Genomic DNA, 20,436 nt, shown 5'->3' with positions numbered 1-20,436 from the left:
AACCTGGACCAGTTAAATCTCTCTTCAGTACGTGATTTAAAGAATGACCTGCTGGCTGTACATGGTAGAGACCTATCTTGGCCCACTCCCTTCCTTCCTTCCTTTCTTCCTTCCTGTCTCCTCCTACACTTGGCATTATTTAGCCTCTGTAGTTGGCACTAATGAAGATTCTTTTTTTTTCCTCATTCAAAGAGAGCATGTTTTATAACAGCAAGAATATCTCCTGTATAAGAATGTTCTCTAGAGTTTGGAGTTGGAGGCCTTCACAAAAAAGTAGAGAAAATATCTAGGAGTGAATGGGGGCAGGGCAGTCAAATCCAAGAGGACTGACAAGCAGGACTGGGTGATCTGGAAAGGCTCGATTGTAGACAGGTATCATTTATTTTTTTAATGATGACTAAAACTCTGCTTATTACATTTTTGGCAAACATCAGCTTAGAGTAGGGCAGAGAATCTCAAATTCTGGGTGTTATCAGAATCCAAAGTGGTTACTGAAAAATTGGGGTTGGAGCTTGAAACAGCTTGAGGGAAGTTAAATTAGTTTAGGGATCCAAGAGACTGGCCCAAGGAAAAGGAGAAAGAGGGTTCTGTCTTTGTTGGAAGCTCCAGCTGATATCTATTGTAGAGCGTGTCAGATCCCTCATTCCTTGTTACTAGTGAGCAGTGGATCGCGAGTTGTGATTACAACCACCTTCCCTGGTAACTGTGGACAACTTCATGCGACTGCCACATGTGGTGGGCCCCTCTTCACGCCCACCACTGCTTCAGGTGGGACAGTGAGCCCTGGGAGTTTCTGCCTCCATCACATTTACAAGGTGTTAGATAAAAATGTAAAACTGTCCTCATGTTTATTGATTTATCTAAGTCCCAGCCATTGATGTATCAAAAACACTGCATCAGAGCCAGTCATAATGGAACCTGCTAATATTAGGTGGTTCTGCCACAGATACCTAAGTATCCAGGGGCTTAAGCTCTGGAATATTCAGAATGACATTGTGTTAATACTTCCAAATTTATCAGAATTGCAATCATAATTACAATTACAATGGTACATACGCTGAAAGCCAGAGTCCATGTGATACGCGCCCTGAATAGAGGACTGGAGCTGAGCTCCAGTACCTCTGGAGGTTGGCAGTTATATATTTAACAATGAGGGAAAATGCATGTTAGGGGCTTTACTTTTTTAGTTTCTCATTATATTTGTTTGCTAGTGCTTCCATAACAAAATAGCACAGACCAGGTGGCTTAAAGAAGAGAAATTTATATTCGCACAGTGCTGGTGGCTGGAAGCCCAAGATCAAGGTGTTGGCAGGCTTGATTTCTTCTGCAGCTCTCTCCTTGATTTGCTAATGTCCACCTTCTTCCTAAGTCCTCACATCATCTTTCCTCTGAGCATAAGCATCCCTGGTGTCTCTTTGTGTGTCTAAATTTCCTCCTCTTATAAGGACACCAGTCAGATTGGATTAGGACACACCCTAATGACCTCATTTTAACTTAATCACCTCTTTAAAGGCTCTATCTCCAAATACTGTCCCATTCTGAGGTACTGGGGGCAGGGATTCGACATATGAATTTGGGGGGGGGACACGATTCAGCCGATAAGACTCATCAAAGGGACACTCCCACCTTGTGCTCCAGAAGAGAAGGAGTAAAAACTGATACTATGTATTGTCTTGTCAACATTAGGACTTTTCATCTGTGCTATTGCCTTACTCTATAATTCATCTTGACTTACTGAGTGACCCAAAGACTGATCACTGGGGACAGGAGGTCTGAATTATTTCTCTGTGTTTCACATGTTAATACTGAATTTACTTTATGTGAACCACAGTAACTGAATTCTTTTTTTTCTATAGTGTATCATCCTCATTAATATTTTAATTATTTATAATCTGTAAGCCATCCCAATTTGTTACATGCAGCCAGATTTCAGACAGATGAGCAGAACTCAAGACCAGATCTTGGTTTGCATTGTCTCTTACACTTTCCCATAACACTATGTTACTGGGAAGGGATGATGTCTCTCTGAATCACCTTGGTGTGTGCCCTCATCACCATTTTATATAAGTTATAGGGCATGCTACACTTAGGGATGGAGGAAAGAGGGCACTGGAGCTGTACAACCTCCTCCCTTCCTTCTGCAAGGTCCTGCAACTCATGCTAAGAAGCTGCTCATTTAATGCACAGCTATTTTCAGATCTTTTGCTCAGATGAAAAAGAAAAGAGAAAGACACTTTTCTTATAAGGAAACCCGGCTTCTCAATTAAACTTAAACAAGACTTTAATTAATTAACAGGAAACCTCTGGAATATAAACTGCACAAATTAAATAGGCCCTACAATTTGGAAGGCATTTACTTATGACTCCTGGGCACACTTCCAGCTGGGAAAGGCAGAGGTTTCCTGAGCAGGACCTGTGGAAATTTTTAGGAAACACTGAAGAAATGTAGCTGGAATTTTTCTGCTTACTTTGAGCTGTAATGAGATTCAAAGATAGACTTGCCTGTTTGCCATTGCCCAAGGCTGAGCTGTTAAAGGTCTCTCTCCAGCTGGTACCAGGAGCGACGATGGGGAAAAAATTAGCCACAAAGGAGCAAGGGGAAGTGTCACTTTGGCAGAACACAGTGTCCAAAACTTGAATTTTAATTTTTCCATTCTTGTGGAATTTTGAAATTCCATGTCTAGTTTCAGCTTGAAACATTGATGTAGAAGCAAATAAATTTGTGGGGAAGCTTGTTTCCCCAAACTGAGCCAGGAAATGGTGCCCATTAAGGAATGGGCAGTGGTTTTTTGTAAAGATTTCTCAGAAATTATATATATTTTTTTATTTGAAAGAAAAAATATTGTACCTGCAACTCTAAATCCATTGTAGTGAATAACACTGCTTTTCTTTGGGTTTTAATAAAACACTGTGTTCTTTGTCTATGCTGCTATGCACATAGACAATTGGACAGTTTACCCTGTGCCCTTCTACTGTTCAACCATCAGAAGAACAGGGGGAACATTTCCAAGAATGAAAGGATCCTTATAGTTTCCCACTTGGCAACATGACAGGAAAATTATGCCCTTGGAATATGAGTAAGCAGTAGCAACACCCTGGCAGAAAAGTTAAGAGTGAAAGAAATTAAATTCACGTATTTACGAAAAACTCATTTTTTTTTGAATTAGCTTTCTCTCCTTAATAAAAAAAATATATTTATTGTTTAAAAAATAAATGTAAGTAAGCAGAAGGAGGAGAATAAGAGTCATTTGTAATCTGCCTTTCCAGAGACAAATATTTTTAACATCTTGGTGTATATTGTTTTTGCATATTCTTTTAGATACACACACACACACACTGGCTTTACAAAAGTAGAATTACATTATTCATGCTCTGTGTAGCCTGCTTTTTGTACCTAACAATATTCCCATGTGATTAAATATTATTCCCCTCATCATTTTTGTTATCTGCCTATTAATTCATTTTTAAAGCTCTGTTGAGGTAGAGTTGATATGCAATGTAATAGGAGAATTTGAAGGATATGCAGAGTAGAGTTAACCATTCCCCTGTTGTTGGATATTTACACTGCTTTCAGGTTTTTTCAAGATTATGAACATTCTCTCATCGGTTTTTCTTTCAGCAGAATCTCTGTGAATATCTATTCTGTTGGAATAAAATTCCTGATTCAGAGGATATACACATGTTGAAGCTGTGTTAAAATAAGAACATCCCCATAGCTTGTTGACGTGTCCTAATTTGTACTTTACCATTCATGTCGGGGGTATGTCCATTCCTAACACCCTGGGCAATACTGGGCTGGCGTTTCCTTAGGGATTCTAGCTTTCCTAAGAAAAATAGCAGTGAGGTATTTGAGGAGCTTTCACTAATCTGGGGAATTTATAAGTACTTTTTATTTGCTTGGTTGGTCATTTCTTCAAAATTGGCTGTATTAGGAACAGGGCAAATAGTCCCGTAGTTGTTTTAGAGATATGTAAAGCCCTTAAGTAATTGTCTTAAAAACAAACCACATTTGCTGTATAAACTATCAATCCCCTCCCCATTCTGTCATATAGATGACACAGATGAGGATGTTTGGGTGTATGTATAGCTATGTGTGTTTGTGTTTGTAAAAATTGTCATTGTTAGCACACGAACAGTTTCATATTAAACTTCGATTATTCAGATCGTTTCCTCCTGGCTGGAATCAGAGCTGTGACTGTTTCTCAGGAGATGTGAAAATTGAGTTATGACCTGAATTAAGCACCCTGAAATGATGTCTTGGCTTTGATGTTGCCTGGCACCCACACTTGAGAATGGATTTGTAGGTTTTATTCATTTAGCAAAGTATATATTATTTAAGTGCTGAATATTCCTGACACTGGGTTAGGCACATGGGTGTATGTGTGTGCATAGAAAATACAAACATGCATATGACAGTTTGCGACTGTGTGACATTTTTTGAAATTTTGTCTTCATACAAAAGATGAATTTCTTTTTTGAAAGTAACTTTATTAACCTCCACGGACATGGATGGTTGGCTCTAACTCATGCTGTCGCTTCTGAGAATTCAGTGTCTCTTATAAGCCTTGGTTGTTCTGGAAGGTCCAGGCCAGGCCAAATTCATCAGCGACTCTTTGCCAGCCGCCAAGCACAGGTCACACCATGTGTGTCTTGCACTTCACCTCAGACAGAGGCCATGGGGAGGAGCAAGTAGCTCCCCAGACAGAGTCGGAAAGAACCTGCTCTGTGTGGTCTGTGGGCCCCAGCTGAGAAGCCTGCTGTGTCTTCCCAGCTCCCTCTGTCTGCTTTCCTGGAGCTGCACTTAGCAGAGCCCAGGGAGTTCCAACTGCAGCAGCCCTTCTGGGGCCCTGCCAGAAATTTGCATCACAAACGCCAAAGGGGCCAACTGTCTAGGGCTTTGTCAGGGGTTGTGTGGCAGAAAATCCCTTATGCTGGAACTCCGCCTCGCCATCCCTTTTTGCTTTGTTTCTGTGTCTTTGTCTATCACTCCGGTAATGGAAATGAGAAGGGGTCACACAGCCTGTTTAAAGAAGAGATTATCTTCTGCTAGGGAAAAGGTGCCATAGCTTGGGCTGAGGTGAGGGGCTTCTGATCACTGTGAAACATCAGTCTTTCGAGAATCATTTGTTCTCCAGATATGTTTCTTTTAAAGTGGGTATATATTGAGAGAGAGAGAGAGAGAGAAATGCAGTTAGGAAAACAGACATCACAACAAAAAGTTCGTCTTCTGCTTACATTTACTCTGAAGCCAAAGTGAGGAAGTGGAGAAGTAAGAAACACTGTTTAGGCAATGAATTTCTTTCTGCACTCTGGTCAGGGAGAACTTTCTAAGGCCAGGGTCTGCTACAGGGGGTAGAACACATATATAAATCTAAGGATGCTCAGGCCCTACGCGAGAAAGTTATTTTGGAAAATTGCAGTGACGGCTTTATATATTACACACACCCCCCACAAGCATTAATTTTGTAGCAGTTCTGTTAAAAGATTAACTGAGGCATATTAAAAATTTTTACAGTGTATTTGAGCAAAAATCAGTAGAATTGGTCAGTGCCAAACTGGAAGTGGTTAGGAACACTCTACCCACCGGGGCTGGTGGGGGAGAGGGGAGACTCTTGTAGAGAAGAAGCGGAAGCAAAGCAAGGGAGTTGTTGGATTGGCTGTAGTTTAAAGTCTAGTTGGCTGTGATTGCTTGTCCTTAGGTTTCCATTTCCTAACCTGGAGGCATTTGCAGGTTTAGGGTTTTAGATTGCTTTTACAGGCCTCCAGAGCATTAGAGCCCCTTCGGTCTAAAGGCATCCTTGTTCAATTAATTTAACAGTTCCAGACTTAATGGAAAAGTTGCAAGATCAAGTTTCACCAGTTGTCCTGTTTGTGTCCTTTACAAAGACCTAACTCCAGAGAGCCCCTTGCACCCAGTTGTCCTGTCTTCTCCTAGTTGTTGCAGGAAGGGGGACCCCTTCCAAGGCCTGAGAGTGGGCTCTTGTCTAATACTCAGAAATGAATTGTCCTAGGAGAAACATGTACTGACAAAGCAAAAGACTTTATTGGAAAGGGGAGTCCGGGCAGAGAGCAGCAGGGTAAGGGAAACTGGGAGAGCCGTTCCTCCGCGTGGCTCATAGTCTCAGGTTTTATGGCAATGGGGTTAGTTTCCAAGTGGTCTCTGGCCAGTCTTTTTTTTTTTTTTTTTTTTTGCGGTACACGGGCCTCTTACTGCCGTGGCCTCTCCCGCTGTGGAGCACAGGCTCCGGATGCCCAGGCTCAGCGACCATGGATCACGGGCCCAGCCACTCCGCGGCATGTGGGATCCTCCCAGACCAGGGCACGAACCTGCATCCCCTACATCAGCAGGCGGACTCTCAACCACTGCGCCACCAGGGAAGCCCTGGCCAGTCATCTTGCTTGTGCTCATGTTTGGTCTGACTCAGGGTCCTTCCTGGTGGCAACGTGCATCTCTCAGCCAAGATGGATTCCAGTGAGAAAGATTCTGGGAGGTTGATGGGACCTATGGACTGGCATCTCTTCCCTCCTTTCGGCCCCTCCCGAATTCTCCTGGTTAGTTTTTGGTGGCAGCACCTTGTTTCTTATCAGGACCTCTTATTGCCAGACAACTCATCCAAGTGGTTATCATTGTGCCTGGCCAAGGCGGGTGGCTTCAGTCAACGGTTCCCTAACATAATCTCATGCAATCTGGAGCTATTCCTTAGTCTTTCCTTTTCTCTCATGGCTTTGACATTTTTTGAGATTATAGGTGAGCCATTTTTAGAATATTCCCCAATTGGGGTTTATTAAAAGGTAATTAATTAAAAGGTAATTATCAGGGAAAGATAAAAGCATGGCTTTCATAAAGATATAAAATTGAATATGTGTTAAAAGAATGTATTTTACTCATCTGATATGAGGGAACCAAGCAGATGTTTTCACCGGTTCAAAGGAAGAGTCAAAAGGGCACAAATTTATATGAAACAGAGCAATGTCGAAATGAATTGCAAATGGAGACAAAACTGGTTTTTCACCTGCAGGGAGGAAGTTAATTAAATCACCACTAGGCAGGACAAAATATACATATGCATCAGTTACCTACAACTTAAAGACAACAGGGCTAGGATCTGATAACCCAGAAGAGTAAGCCATAGACACTGCATAGTTTCCTACTGAAACACGAAGTCCTTTTTCTACAGGTTTCTCCAGTGTTTTCTTCTTTTAGAAAACGTATGTCTTTGGCTAGAATATCACAGATGCTTGTGTTTATTTCATTGCATCCTATTAATGGCACATGATGTCTCTTTGTCTTATTACTGATGTTGTTCACTTTGACCACTTGTTAAGATAGCGCCTTCCTGGTATCTCCCTGTAATGCAATTTCCCCCCTTTGTAAATAATTAAGAAATAATTTTGGAGTAGTTACACCATGGGAAATGGAAAGTGGTACAAATCAGGTTTGTATATTTTCTCCCAGAGATTTGGCGCTTCAGCAATACTAACACACCACTCTTTAAAGCAGTGTAGGCCATTTGTTCCGTTTTATTCATTAGCCTATAATTTATCACTATTATTATTTATTTTGATGTCCAATTTGTCCCAGATATGGCTTTGGAAACTTCATCAAGCTGTATTCTGTGTCCTGCCTTGTCTCCCATTATTCTTTGAGCATTTCTGTACTTTTTGGCTCAGCGAAATGTTCCAGGCTTATCTAGATCTTTCCAGCCCTGGACCGAGTCATTTCTCCAAGGAGCCCCAGTTCCTTTTAGTGGAGAGTAGTGTTTGGCTCTTGCAAAAGGGCCCAAACTCTGCTCAGGCCTCCTTCCCCATGGCCACCTACTTCTTCCACTCTGCCCAATGGCTATTTGAAGGAGAAGGAAAGGAAGCTAATATATATGTGGATGAAAAATGTCCGCCTGCCATATCAGTAAACAAAGGACACTGTGGCCATCAAGTCATCAGCCACTGCAGCTGCCCCCCCAACCCTGAGGGGGTTCAGGATGTAGAAAAGCAGGATACTGGCCCTAAATCGCTAAGGTGCATGTCAAAGGAATGATTTCAATGAGCCCAGACTGTTGCATCTTCTCATATATGGAAAAGCACTAAATCCATTAACTTAAGATGTCTGGTTTTTCTTTAGTTAACCATAATCCTTTGATGTTCTGACTCCCTGGTTTATTGCAAAACTCCTATGTGTCCCGGCTCCTCCCTTTCCTCTTCGGAGCCGTCCCTCAGCACTATCTGAGAGGCTGCCTCTGGGATTGAGTCCTCAGAAAGTCCACCGAATAAAATATAATTCTCAACTTTTAGGTAGTGCATTTTATATATATATATATATATATATATATATTTTTTTTTTTTTTTTTTTTTTAAAGAAAGGCAGGTTAAGGATGGGGAAGGGAGCAGGAAGAGGAAGATCACTTTATATACATTTTTAACTCCCCAGTTTTTTGGGGTTTTTTTTTGCGGTACGCGGGCCTCTCACCACCCTGGCCTCTCCCGTTGCGGAGCACAGGCTCCGGACGCGCAGGCTCAGCGGCCATGGCTCACGGGCCCAGCCGCTCCGCGGCATATGGGATCCTCCCAGACTGGGGCACGAACCCGTGTTCTCTGCATTGGCAGGCGGACTCTCAACCACTGCGCCACCAGGGAAGCCCTAACTCGTCAGTTTTATCAAATACTAGATCTGATCTTCTCGTGGTCAGTTAGGTTTCTGAAGTGGTTACATTTTATGTGGTGGAAAATGTGAAACTTAACTTCTTCCGAATTGAGTACCTACTCTGCATGTGCCTGACTTTATAGTAGTTGAGTTACAGAGCGAGCCTTTGCCTTCAGGTAGCTGGAAGGGCAGTGAGATGTCCTAAGTTATGCAGCTGATGTATTCTCAGCACTGTGGACATGGGCGCCACCCTCAGTCTGGTCAAGGAAGGGAAATCAGAAGTCAGGGAGGCTGCACAGAGGAGCCTCGAATCAGATGAATTTGGGGTAGGACTTAGCTAGTCTGACAGGGAGGGGAAGGGTATTCCCCCAGCAGAGGGAAGAACACACTTAATGCCAGAGAAATGTGGCAGACTTGAGGAATGGGAAGTGGTTTGATAAGGTTAGAAACACTTGTTTCCTAATCTTCTTGACCTAATCTTTAGTTTTTAAAGAAGCATAATTGTCCTTTTTTACAGACATGTTTTGTTGATTGTGCACTTTTTTTGCAGACTACTATCCCAGGGTTCCATCTGTGGTCCAGGAATTATTGCAGTGTCTCACGGTGTCTTCCTTCAGAAGAAGCATTTTTTTTTTTTCTCTTAAGAAAGGAGAAAGAATTAGTGGGCATTTTACCAAAGAAAGATAATCAACTATTTCTCCATTGTTGAGCATGTACTTAAGAACAACTGGACTAGTGTTTTTTGGCTCTTCTTTTTCATTGAAAATATGCTCCTCTTATTTCTAGGGATTTCCCCCTGTTGAATATATACCCATTCTGAGCCAAATGGAGTGTTCTTGTTGCCTTTACTCATAAGTAAATGCAATAGGTTGGTTACAGTGGTTTAATCCCCATCTTTTGATTGTTCCGTATCATTAAAAAACACCAATTTATTGCTTGGAGAAATGTTTTGAAATGAATTAAGTTCTCTTAATGACTGTTAAATCTGCCCTATATCTCATCCTGGGCTTTCTTTGTGATCTGTAATTTGTGTAAAACTCATTGCTTTCACACATGCTCCTTACATGACTGTTTTTGAATTTTGCAGACGATACCAGAAATTGCAGAAGATCATGAAGCCTTGGTAAGAATTTCTGATGGGTTGATACAGATGATATAACACTTCCTTCTCCTCTGCATAATTAAACCCTGTCCTCTGACTGATTGTGTAACTATGTGTCTAGATGTTTTGAGTAAGTGATTTATTTTTGCTTTCTTTTTAATGTTCTTTTTTTAAATTAATTAATTATTATTATTATTATTTTTTTGGCTGTGTTGGGTCTTCGTTTCTGTGCGAGGGCTTTCTCTAGTTGCGGCAAGCGGGGGCCACTCTTCGTCGCGGTGCGCGGGCCTTTCACTATCGCGGCCTCTCTTGTTGCGGAGCACAGGCTCCAGACGCGCAGGCTCAGTAGTTGTGGCTCACGGTCCTAGTTGCTGCGCTTCACGTGGGATCTTCCCAGACCAGGGCTCGAACCTGTGTCCCCTGCATTGGCCAGCAGATTCTCAACCACAGCGCCACCAGGGAAGCCCCTTTTTGATTTTCTTATGAGCAGGTTCTTTAAAAATTTATTTCCCTTTTCTATTTGCTTTGTGGTAGAAAGAGTATTTTATGTTTGTAACCATAAAATGATCACATCAGGATTGCTACCCTTCTCCTGGAGCAAGGCTAGGCATAATTTTATGTATTACTTTAAAAAAAAAACTTTCTTTTTTGTGGCCTATGTGATGTTCAAAGTCAAAAGTCTTTGATTTTCTTCAATGGCTTGGTAAGAAAAAGATCTGCATTAAAAAAGTATTTAGGGCTGAAGTATGGAATGAAAATTATTTACTTTCAGTCTGAGAATGTGTTCATCCACCTATATATTTGTGAATTGCCTGATAATTATGTCTGGAAATCTCAAAACTTCTTCCTTAGAGTATTCCCTCCTCAGTGCCTTTATTATCCACTAAACAAGGTGAGTCCAAAGAGGATCTAACAAACTCTCTATAATAGGTTGAACAAAGTCCCATTTTGCTAAGTTGTTAAGCATACAGTTTCAGTTTGAGAAGGAAGACTGAACAGTATCTGAAAATGTGCACCTTATTTTTTAAGGCTTCAGAGAAAATTCTGATCAGTGTATGATAGTGGTCTCAAATCATTCATCTTCCCCTACCCCTCCCACTAGAAGAAGTATTAATTGCAGGAACTCTTCAGTTATTAAATTCTAATAAAGTAGAAATATTGAGTTTTTAGGGTAAAGCTTCTTAAACCTAACTTTGATATATATTTTTAATATAGTAGAAGCACTTAATGGTAATAGCAGTAGAAGCCATCTTTTATGGGAATTTACTCTGTCCTGGCCATTGTCTCAATGTTTACACTCATTACTTCTAATTTACACTTTTATCCACCATACAAGATGAGTAAAATTAGAATTGTTTCCTTTATGAAGAAGTTAAAATGAGGTGGTGTTGGGATTCAAACTGATTTTTTCTCTAACAACCTCATACAATTTGCTAATGCAGAAGAATTTTAGTCTCTGAAGACAAAATAATTTCTTAAAATTTATCTGCCAGTAGTTTTAATCTTTTGGTATATAGAGGTGTTGGAAGTGTGACTAAGCATGAATCATGATTTCCATTTATCAATCACAGACAAAATCAATGCTCAGGGCCCTGGTAATTGCAAAGTAGCTTAATCAGACTAAGTACCATAGATAATAATTATAAACTCTAGACAAAATATTGCAAACAGAAACATCTAAAAACAAGTGTTTGAAGAAACTGTATAGCAACTGAAAACAGAAAGAAGAAGTAATTCAATCTTTGAGAGAAGAAATAAGCCCTAGATGAGATTTGTGTGTTTGCAGCTTTTTGCCTGAGGATTCCTGCTTATCCAGGTAGCATGGGGTGACAAGAACCCTCAGTCTCAGTAAGTTACTAAGAGGATATAGTTTGGGGCTGGCAGAGCATCTAGATTATTAAGGGGAATCCATGAAAGAAAGGAGGCTCAGAGGGTATGAGACGACCCCATATCTATATATAAACTCTGCCAAATCTATCACTGATCACTGAAGTGTGAATATACGTGTGTATGGGAACCCCAGAAGGGACCTGGTAAAATTAGCAACTGGAAATGGAAAGAATTGGGAAGAGATTTAAACTGCCACTCACTGAGGAGTTTGGAGTCTGATTTTAGCCAAGTTAACTTCCTACTAGAACAAAAACCAATTCTTCAGAAGAACAAAACTGAACTATGGCCTTGGCAATGTTTCATTCCCAATGTTCAGAATACAGTAAAAAATTACTAGGTATATAAGGAATAGGAAAAGATGACCTATACTTAAGAAAAGAAATAAAGCAAGTAGTAGAAGCCTACCTTAAGATGACCCAGATGTTGGAAATAGCAGATGACAATTTTAAAGCAATGTTTATAAATATATTAAAAGACTAAAGAAAAGCATTAGCATATTAAATTCGCAGATGGGGAGTCTCAGCAGAGAAATGGAAATAAGAAATAACCAATTGGAAATTATGAAACTGAAAAGTATAATATTTAAAATGAAAAATTCACTGTAGGAGTTGAAGATGGCAGAAGAGACAGTAACCTTGAAGATATATCAGTATAGATTACCCAATCTGAAGACTAGATAAAGTGAATAGTGAATAATTGACCTGTGAGATAGTAGCAGTTGATTTTAAATACATTTAATTGGGGTCCCAGAGAGAGAGGAAACAGATAATGGGGCAGAAAAATGTTTGAGGAAATAATGACAGAAAATTTCTGAAATTTGTTGAAAAACATAAATTTTTAGATCTAAGAAGCTTGTTGAACCCAAGTGGGATAAATAGAAAACTATGCCTAGAAACATCATAGTCAAACTTCTGAAATTGAAGGATAAAAAGGATACCTTGAAGGCAGCCAGAGAAAAACAACTTATTACATTAAGAAAATAAAAATAAGAATGAGAGCTGACTTCTGATTAGAAATAGTGGAGGCCAGAAGGCAACCTCTTAAAAGTGCTAAAAGAAAAAAAAAAAAACTTGTCAACCCAGAATTCTTTTCTAATAATACTATCTTGAAAATGAAGGTGAAATAAAAGCACTTTCAAATAAAGGAAAACTAAGATGGTTCATTGTTAGCAGATACACACTACAGGAAACGTGAAGGAAGTTCTTCAATTAAGAGGCTTCAGGTCAAATTTGAAAAAGCAGGACCCAGCTATATGCTGTTTACAAGAGATATACTATAAATACAAAGGAACATGTAGTTTGAAAGTGGAAAAACATATACCATGTAACTGGAAATAATAATAAAACAGTTGTTTTATTAATATCAGGCACAATAAGACTTCAAGGCAACATATTATCAAAGATTAAGAGAGATAATTCACAATAAAAAATGGTTGGCTCATTAGGAAGACATAAAGTGTTAAATGTGTCTGTACCTAATATAAGGCTTCAAAGTACATGAAGCAAATCTGAACTAAAGAGAAGTATAGACAAATCTGTAATCATGGTTGGAGATTTTAACACTCTTTTCTAATTTCTTTTTTAATTTCTAATCTCCCTTCAAGAAAGAATTTGCTAATAAGCCCTGAGGAGTACAGTTAGTGATAGCTTCCCGCTATAGCACATTCAAGATCCATAACAGCTTTCAAACTAAGACCTTACACGCTCTTTCTAGGCAGCCCCTAGTCAGTGAGCCTGATGAGCATGGTGCACATACCAGGGCCTGGCCATTTCTGCCCATTGTGGGACCCCTCTGAGCTTCCTCTTGGGTTGGCTGGGACTGTCAGATCTACATCTGTGTCCCCTTTCCTTTCACAGGCATCAGGTCTACCTCACGGTCTGAAGGGTATTTTTACCGTCTTGCTTTGTGCCTCTTTATCTTTCACAAGCACCACCTATCTTCCAATAAACCTCTTGCTCTCCTTACTCCATCTCAGCATTAACTGAGGACTAAACTGACACAAAACTGACCTATGAGGAAATAGAAAATCTGAATACCCACATCTATTAAAGAAGTTGAATTCATTTTCAAAAGCCTTTACACAATGAAAATTGGTTACACTGGTGAATTTTATTATACATATGCATAAGAAATACCAAATCTACACATATGGTTTCAGAAAATAGAGGCAGAGGGGAAAAGTCCTCAATCATTTTATGAGGCCAATGAGGCCAGTATCAGTCTGATACCAAAACCTGACAAAGCCAATGCAGGAAATAAAAATTATAGATGATTTAATGAACAGAGGTGCAAAACTCCCCAGAAATGTATGAACAAATATGATCAAGCAATGTATAAAAAAGATTTGTGGCCTGTAAGGATGTAAAGATTTATCTCAAAAATAGTTTAACATCTGAAAAATCAGTCACTGTGATTTAGTATTTAGCAAAATAAAGGAGAAAACTTAAAGAGAAAAAGCATCTTTACAGATACAGAAAGTAGATAATAGATACAGAAAAAGCATTTCATAGCACCCAACAGTCATTCATAAAAATTCTCAGCAATCGAGGAATAATGGAGGGAACTTCCTCAACCTGATAAAGACTATCTGCAAAAAAAAAAAAAAAAGTGTTATACTTAATGTTGGAAGACTGAATCCCCACCCCTCCCAATAAAGATTGGGAATAAGACAAATATGTAACACTTCTATTCAACCTTGTACTGTAGTTTTTAGCCATAGCAATAAGTCAAGAGAGAGAAAAAAGACATAATGATCAGAGAGGAAGAAGTAAAACCAACTCTATTCATAGAAGACATGATTGACTATGTAGAAAATCCTAAGGAATCTACAAAGAAACTGCTATATCTCATAACTGAATTTAGCAAAGTTTCAGGATATAACATGAGTATATAAAAGGGACATATTTTTATACCTTAATAGCAAACAACTGGAAAATGAAATTTTATAATTTCCATTTACAAAGTGTCAAAAATCATAAAATTCTTAGGAATAAATTTGACAAGAGACATCAGTATCTGTTCACTGAAAAAAAATATATTGCTGAAAGAAATTAAAGAAGACCTAAATAAGTGGAGAATATACCATTTCATGGATTGGAAGACACAATATACTTAAGATAGCAATTCTCTCCAAATTAGGTTCAGTGAAATACAATCTTTTAAAAAGTAATTACGAGACAATCCTAAAAACTTAAAGGAAATGCACCGGACCTAGAAGAGCCAAAACAGTCTTGAAAAACTCATAAAAATAGTAAACTTGGAAGATTTCATTAACTGACTTCAAGGCTTCCTGTAAATTTAGTTATTAACACAATATGATATTGGTATAAGAGGATAGACAGGTCCATGGAATAGAATAGAGTCCAAAATTGATCCACAGTTAAATTTTCAATAAAGGAGCCAAAAGAATATATGCTGACGTAAGTAATGCTATGATTCTAAAGGGTAAGGGAATGTCTGAAGGGCAACAGAAATCCATACATTTCAGTGTATATAAGTTTTACCAGAAACAAAATAAAATACTAGGAAAAACTCAAAGGGTAGGGTAGAACTATATTCATTAATTCTGGCAATTAGGGATATATTATGATTTATTAATAACTTTGAAACTGGTCTTTATTTTCATCTTTTTTCTGCTTTTCTTTTGGGCATGACACCCAATGGAGACATTTGGAAGCACTATTCTTTTATAAAATTAGCAGCATAAAATGTAAATGCTTTGAGATTGGCTGAATTTTGTTGGAAAGAAGAGGGTCTCTACTGAATTGATGAGAAATATTTATTTGAATCATTCCAGCACACATGGTGTGTTGGCTGTGACATGGCTCTCAACCAGCATGTAAAGTTTGCAGTCGGCTTAATTTGTGGCAGTCAGTGCTGCAAAATCTTTATTTAGCTTGGCACTTTCTAAGAAACAAATAAACCAAACAAATAAAAATGCTCCCCGCATGTGCCATGTGGTTGCTTTATATTTGTAATCCTTTTAGCCTTGATCTTCTGCACCCAGCACTGATTTCAGAGACAGGACCTTGGCTCCTGCCTTCCCTCTTGGAGCCTGAATCACTCCTCTAGCAGTGAAATAAGCATCTGTGTCAGGGTTCAATAAGAGCTTTTATAGCTGCCTCATTTGAAATGAGATTAAGTCCGTTGATTTGGAAGGTAATACAATTTTAGCATGGCTCTCCTTTTCTTGCAACTAAGGATTTGAAGTTGAATTTTGAAAAAATTCTCCCTCATGTAAACCTAGTATGCCATCCAGCAACCAGTTATAATGAATTATATATGTCATATATATACTATATGTATAATATAGTATAAATGCATATTATATATTTTATAATATATAATATATAACATGTAAACATAGTATATCTAATAACATATGTATATCTATATATTTTATAAGATACATATATATGATTATATATAATATATATGTCTAATAACATTATATCCATAGAGTATATAGTTATATATTTAAATATATTAAATGTTATTAGATAATATTTATATAAGTATAAATTATATAACATTTATATAAAACATTAGATGGACTAAGAGAGCTCTCCTTCTCCTGGGCACCTTGGTGTGATGTGAAGAAGCTTCTCTCATTTGTCAGTCGTTCACACTAATGGGTGATCACAAAGCACAGAAAGCCCTAGCTGCACTCTCAGAAATGGTGCTCCAACTCCTTAACAACCTTGGGGAGTTAAATCCTGGTCCCGAAAGCAGCTTGGAGATTTGGAAACCAAACAATACTCTTTCCCTTTTTCTCCATCTTTTTCCCAGGTCCTTGCAGACTGTCTGAGGAGCCTGTAGGCAGAGCTCTGGAACACTTAAGGAAGAGGGACAATCCCCAGATGTTACTAAGTCCATTTGGATTATGAGTCCATTGAGCAAGGAGCAGAGTCATTTTGCCTTCAGATAATTACATAGCATAAATACAATTTATCTTTTGCTTTTAAAGAAGTTAATGAAGACTAATATCATCTCTAGTCCCAGCTACAGGGAATATAAAGAAGAGTTTGATTTCAGCAGCATTTTACTCCTTTTTCACTGCCTGTTCCGTTGCTTGTTCTTTTAGTGACAATACTGAAGCAGTATTTTTGCACTGTGTGGAGGTCACAAATGCCATCCTCCAATGTCTTATAGATGGGCATCTTATAGCAGTTGAGGTCTTTTAGCATGCCAGGTGTAAACAAATGTCAGCCATTTGTTATCACTTGGTGGTTGTTTTTTCCTTTTTTTAAGTAAAAAAAATTGCTAATATGGTTTATCACTAATAATATAATAAAATAATAAATTAGCTAATATTGTTTACTAGTAATTCTATACATTATTATGTAATATTTTCACAGTAATACTAATGCCTACATAATCTGTTAATAAATCTTATTAATTGCTTTTATTTCCTGGCTCTCTTATTTTCCTGAGGCAATTTCCTGCTTGATTTTTTTTGCAAGCTAATGTTTGGATTTTCTTAGGACTCATTGTCTGTAGAAAGAGCCATTCTGGAATTTTTATATAACCTTTCTTGCTAGTATTTTTAATCCATTTTCCACCTGTCTTTCTACTTTTTTTTGTTTTCTTAAAATAAGCTTGAGTTTTCTGGTTTGGAATTTCTTTTTTGGGGCATGATTCTCTGATGCCACCCTGTATGATTGGGATTGCCCGCCTGTGACTCAGAAAAGCCTTAAAAAAAATATTTGCTGCTTTTCTCTCTGGCTTGAAACGTTTGGCTTTTTTTGCAATTTTTTTTTTCTCTCTCCAAGGACAGAGAATTCTTGACACAATGAAGACAGACATTTGAAAATCATGAGCTTTATGTAGCTTTTTAAAATACCACTTTGCATAATGATAATAACTAACATTTGCATACTGCCTTCCATGTGCTATACAATGCTTAGAGGGCTCTAAGTATGGTAGCTCCTTTCATTTCCCCAGCAATTCTCTGAGTTAGGTATCGCCACCACCACCAGCGTCACTGTCGTCCTCATTTTTATAAAATGAGGAAACCGAGGCATACAATGTGTCCTTGTCCACTGAGAGCTGGAGGGTAACCTCTGCTGTCTGACCCCAGAAACCAACCGCTTAGCCATTTCTATCAGGCTCACCTCATCCCCTCTGATCTCTGGCAGCTTGGGATCACGGTCCTTTCCTGAGAGCCGCTTCCTCTTTAATAGGTCTCTTTTCAGCATCACAGCTTCGGGGATGATGCAGAATTTTCCAGGTCTGTTATTGAGGTTGGGCTGAGAACACTAGGAAGAAGGGAAATTGTGAAGCTGTTTTAAAAGAAATATGAGCTTGTTTTCTATTCTATTAATTGAAAATGGATGGGAAGATTCAATCTAGAGACTTTATGAGACTTTGTAGTGTAGCAATTGTGATATATAAGAGTCTACAGATTAAAAATCTGAACAACTAACTTTATTTTTAAAAAATCAAGCATATGAATCAGTGTGGTTGTATATAGTGTGGAGATCCTGATGGGCGTAATTCAATGTACCTGAAGAGAAAGTACTTATCTTGAGAGTTTTGAGTTCCTATTTATTATGGTGATAATTTACAATAGAAGTGAGTTTCCAGTGTTGTTTTGAAAGCCCTAGAAATCAGGGTATTGTCTGATAAGGGTCACAGATGGAGCTTTTTTAGAAGGCCGTTCTTTTACTTGAGCTTGCCTGATCTCTGCTTAGACTTCTAACCCACTCATGAGACCCTTCCTACAGCCTTTTGAATCACAGCAAGTCTATGGCCAGCAAACAGTTATTATCTATAATATTCTAGAAAGCTATTGTATAAAGCCTATTAACTAAAGATAAAATGCTGGCCAGTGTAATATAGAAATGAATATGCTTACTTACATATATATTTGTATCTATGTGTGTGTGTGTAAATGCACTCACCCAAACACACACACACACACACACACACAAATATAGACCACAAGAATCCTTTGCAAAGTGCTGATACTGTTAATAGAATTATTTATAATCTTCCCTGTTGGATACCCAGAGATAATAAAAGAAGCATATTGCCCTCTTCCTAATTTTTGTTTACTGGGAAGCTTTTTTTTTTTTTTTTTCTTTTTGTGGTACGCGGGCCTCTCACTGTTGTGGCCTCTCCCGTTGTGGAGCACAGGCTCCGGACACGCAGGCTCAGCGGCCATGGCTCACGGGCCCAGCCACTCCGCGGCATGTGGGATCTTCCCGGACCGGGGCACGAACCCGTGTCCCCTGCATCGGCAGGCGGACTCTCAACCACTGTGCCACCAAGGAAGCCCGGAAGCTTTTTTAAGCTATCATTTACTGAATGCTTGTATGTTGCACACTTTATTAAGTGCTCTACAAGCAGCCCTGTGATGAAATAGATTTCACTATCCAGATTTTCAGCAGAGAAGACAGAGGCTCAAGGAGATTAGGGACCTGCCCAGTACAACACAGCTCACCTGAGTGAGAGTGTGAGCCCGGGTGTGTCCCATAGAGGCCCTGGCTCCCCTCTGTGAAGCCACCTGCCTCCTGCCTACTGACTCATGTTTGCAAGGACATTGCCTGTGGCCCAGCTGCTTATCCCAGCGACCTCTTACAGTTCTGCTTGTATTCATCTTTCTAAAGCTTTCTCACTTCTGTCTTCCCTTGTATTCAGCTCTTGGGCCCATCACCCTTATACCATCTTGTGTTTTCCAGCTTTGGAGACATGCTGTCCTTCACCCTGACGGCCTTTGTGGAGCTGATGGACCACGGAATAGTGTCCTGGGATACGTTTTCGGTGGCATTCATTAAGAAGGTAATTCAGATCGTGCTTCCCAAGGTCAAATCACTTCCTTCTTTTACAGATATTTTTCTCTGATTTGAACATATTTTAGAGTCGTTTCTCTTAGTTCTTTGTGTTAAAGTGTGAGTGTGGTTTTTGATAGTATTATGTATGTGGGGGTCAGGGCATCTAAATTCTGTATGAAAAATGACATTTTCTCCCCACTGGGATCATAAGGGATTGTATAATACATGAGAACCCATAGTCAAGGAAAATCAAGGTGACATGTTAAAATCAGAGAAGTGTCTGCTGAGCCCCTGTTCTGGACTCTGCTGTTCTCAAGATCTAAGTAGAGTTCCTGCTGTCCTTCCCGATCCTTCTCCCCTTAACCAGGTGTTTAGGAAAAGGGAAAGAGGCAAAATATACTGATTATTATATGACTGGGTCTGAAGCAGGAATGTAAGAGAAGAAGGTGTGCTTGGATCCATGCCTCTTAGGCCGAGTAAGCCTGCTTACTGGTAATCTTGGTGCAATAAATGTCTCTGGGATCAACTAATTCGATTGGTTCCTACTTTCATTAGGAGGAAACTAATGAAGGTACAGGCAAGGGTGGACCTGGTTTGGGGAGAGAGGGCAGAAGAGGCCCCTACCATTCCCAGCAGTTGAATAGTAATAAAGACATGTCTGCAAATTTACAATTCTGTTTCCAATCTTCTAACCAAAAGTGAATAGCCCTGACTTTATAACTATTAAATGTAGTATTAAATCAAGAATCATTATTATTTATTAATTTGTTAACTTATTTTTCCTCTCTTTGTATTTGTGAAATGGTTTATAAATGTATTGGCATCTTTCTTCCTGCTGTTTTTGGGAATGAAGAGTTGTTTGGAATTCATGTATTTGTCTTATAGGTCTAGATTCCTGGGAAGGATTGTCTAAAATAAAGAATTTCAGAGAGTCTGTGCAAAAGCTGGAAAATCAAAGCAAAATCCAGTATGAGTCACTTGAGTTTTTAAAGACTTTTATTTTGAAATCATGGTAGACTTAGAGAGAATTT

At 39.0% G+C, this 20,436-nt stretch overlaps 1 protein-coding gene across 9 annotated transcripts in view; it reads left to right on the top strand.

Moving 5' to 3' along the window:
* The window catches only part of ELMO1 (engulfment and cell motility 1), a 596,918-nt gene that overhangs the window by 206,120 nt on the left and 370,362 nt on the right, over window positions 1–20,436 (top strand). For all 9 annotated transcript variants that reach the window (XM_082632561.1, XM_082632562.1, XM_082632557.1 and 6 more), the window contains 2 exons: window positions 9,726–9,761; window positions 19,313–19,412. In XM_082632561.1, the coding sequence (XP_082488687.1) occupies window positions 9,726–9,761; window positions 19,313–19,412 (136 nt within the window). The remainder of the gene's footprint in view (window positions 1–9,725; window positions 9,762–19,312; window positions 19,413–20,436) is intronic.

Source organism: Mesoplodon mirus (genome assembly GCF_964341445.2).
Source record: "Mesoplodon mirus genome assembly, chromosome: 9".
Lineage (NCBI taxonomy): Eukaryota > Metazoa > Chordata > Mammalia > Artiodactyla > Ziphiidae > Mesoplodon > Mesoplodon mirus.
Note: the sequence above shows the minus strand (reverse complement) of the source record. Positions and strands in the feature narration are given on the sequence as shown.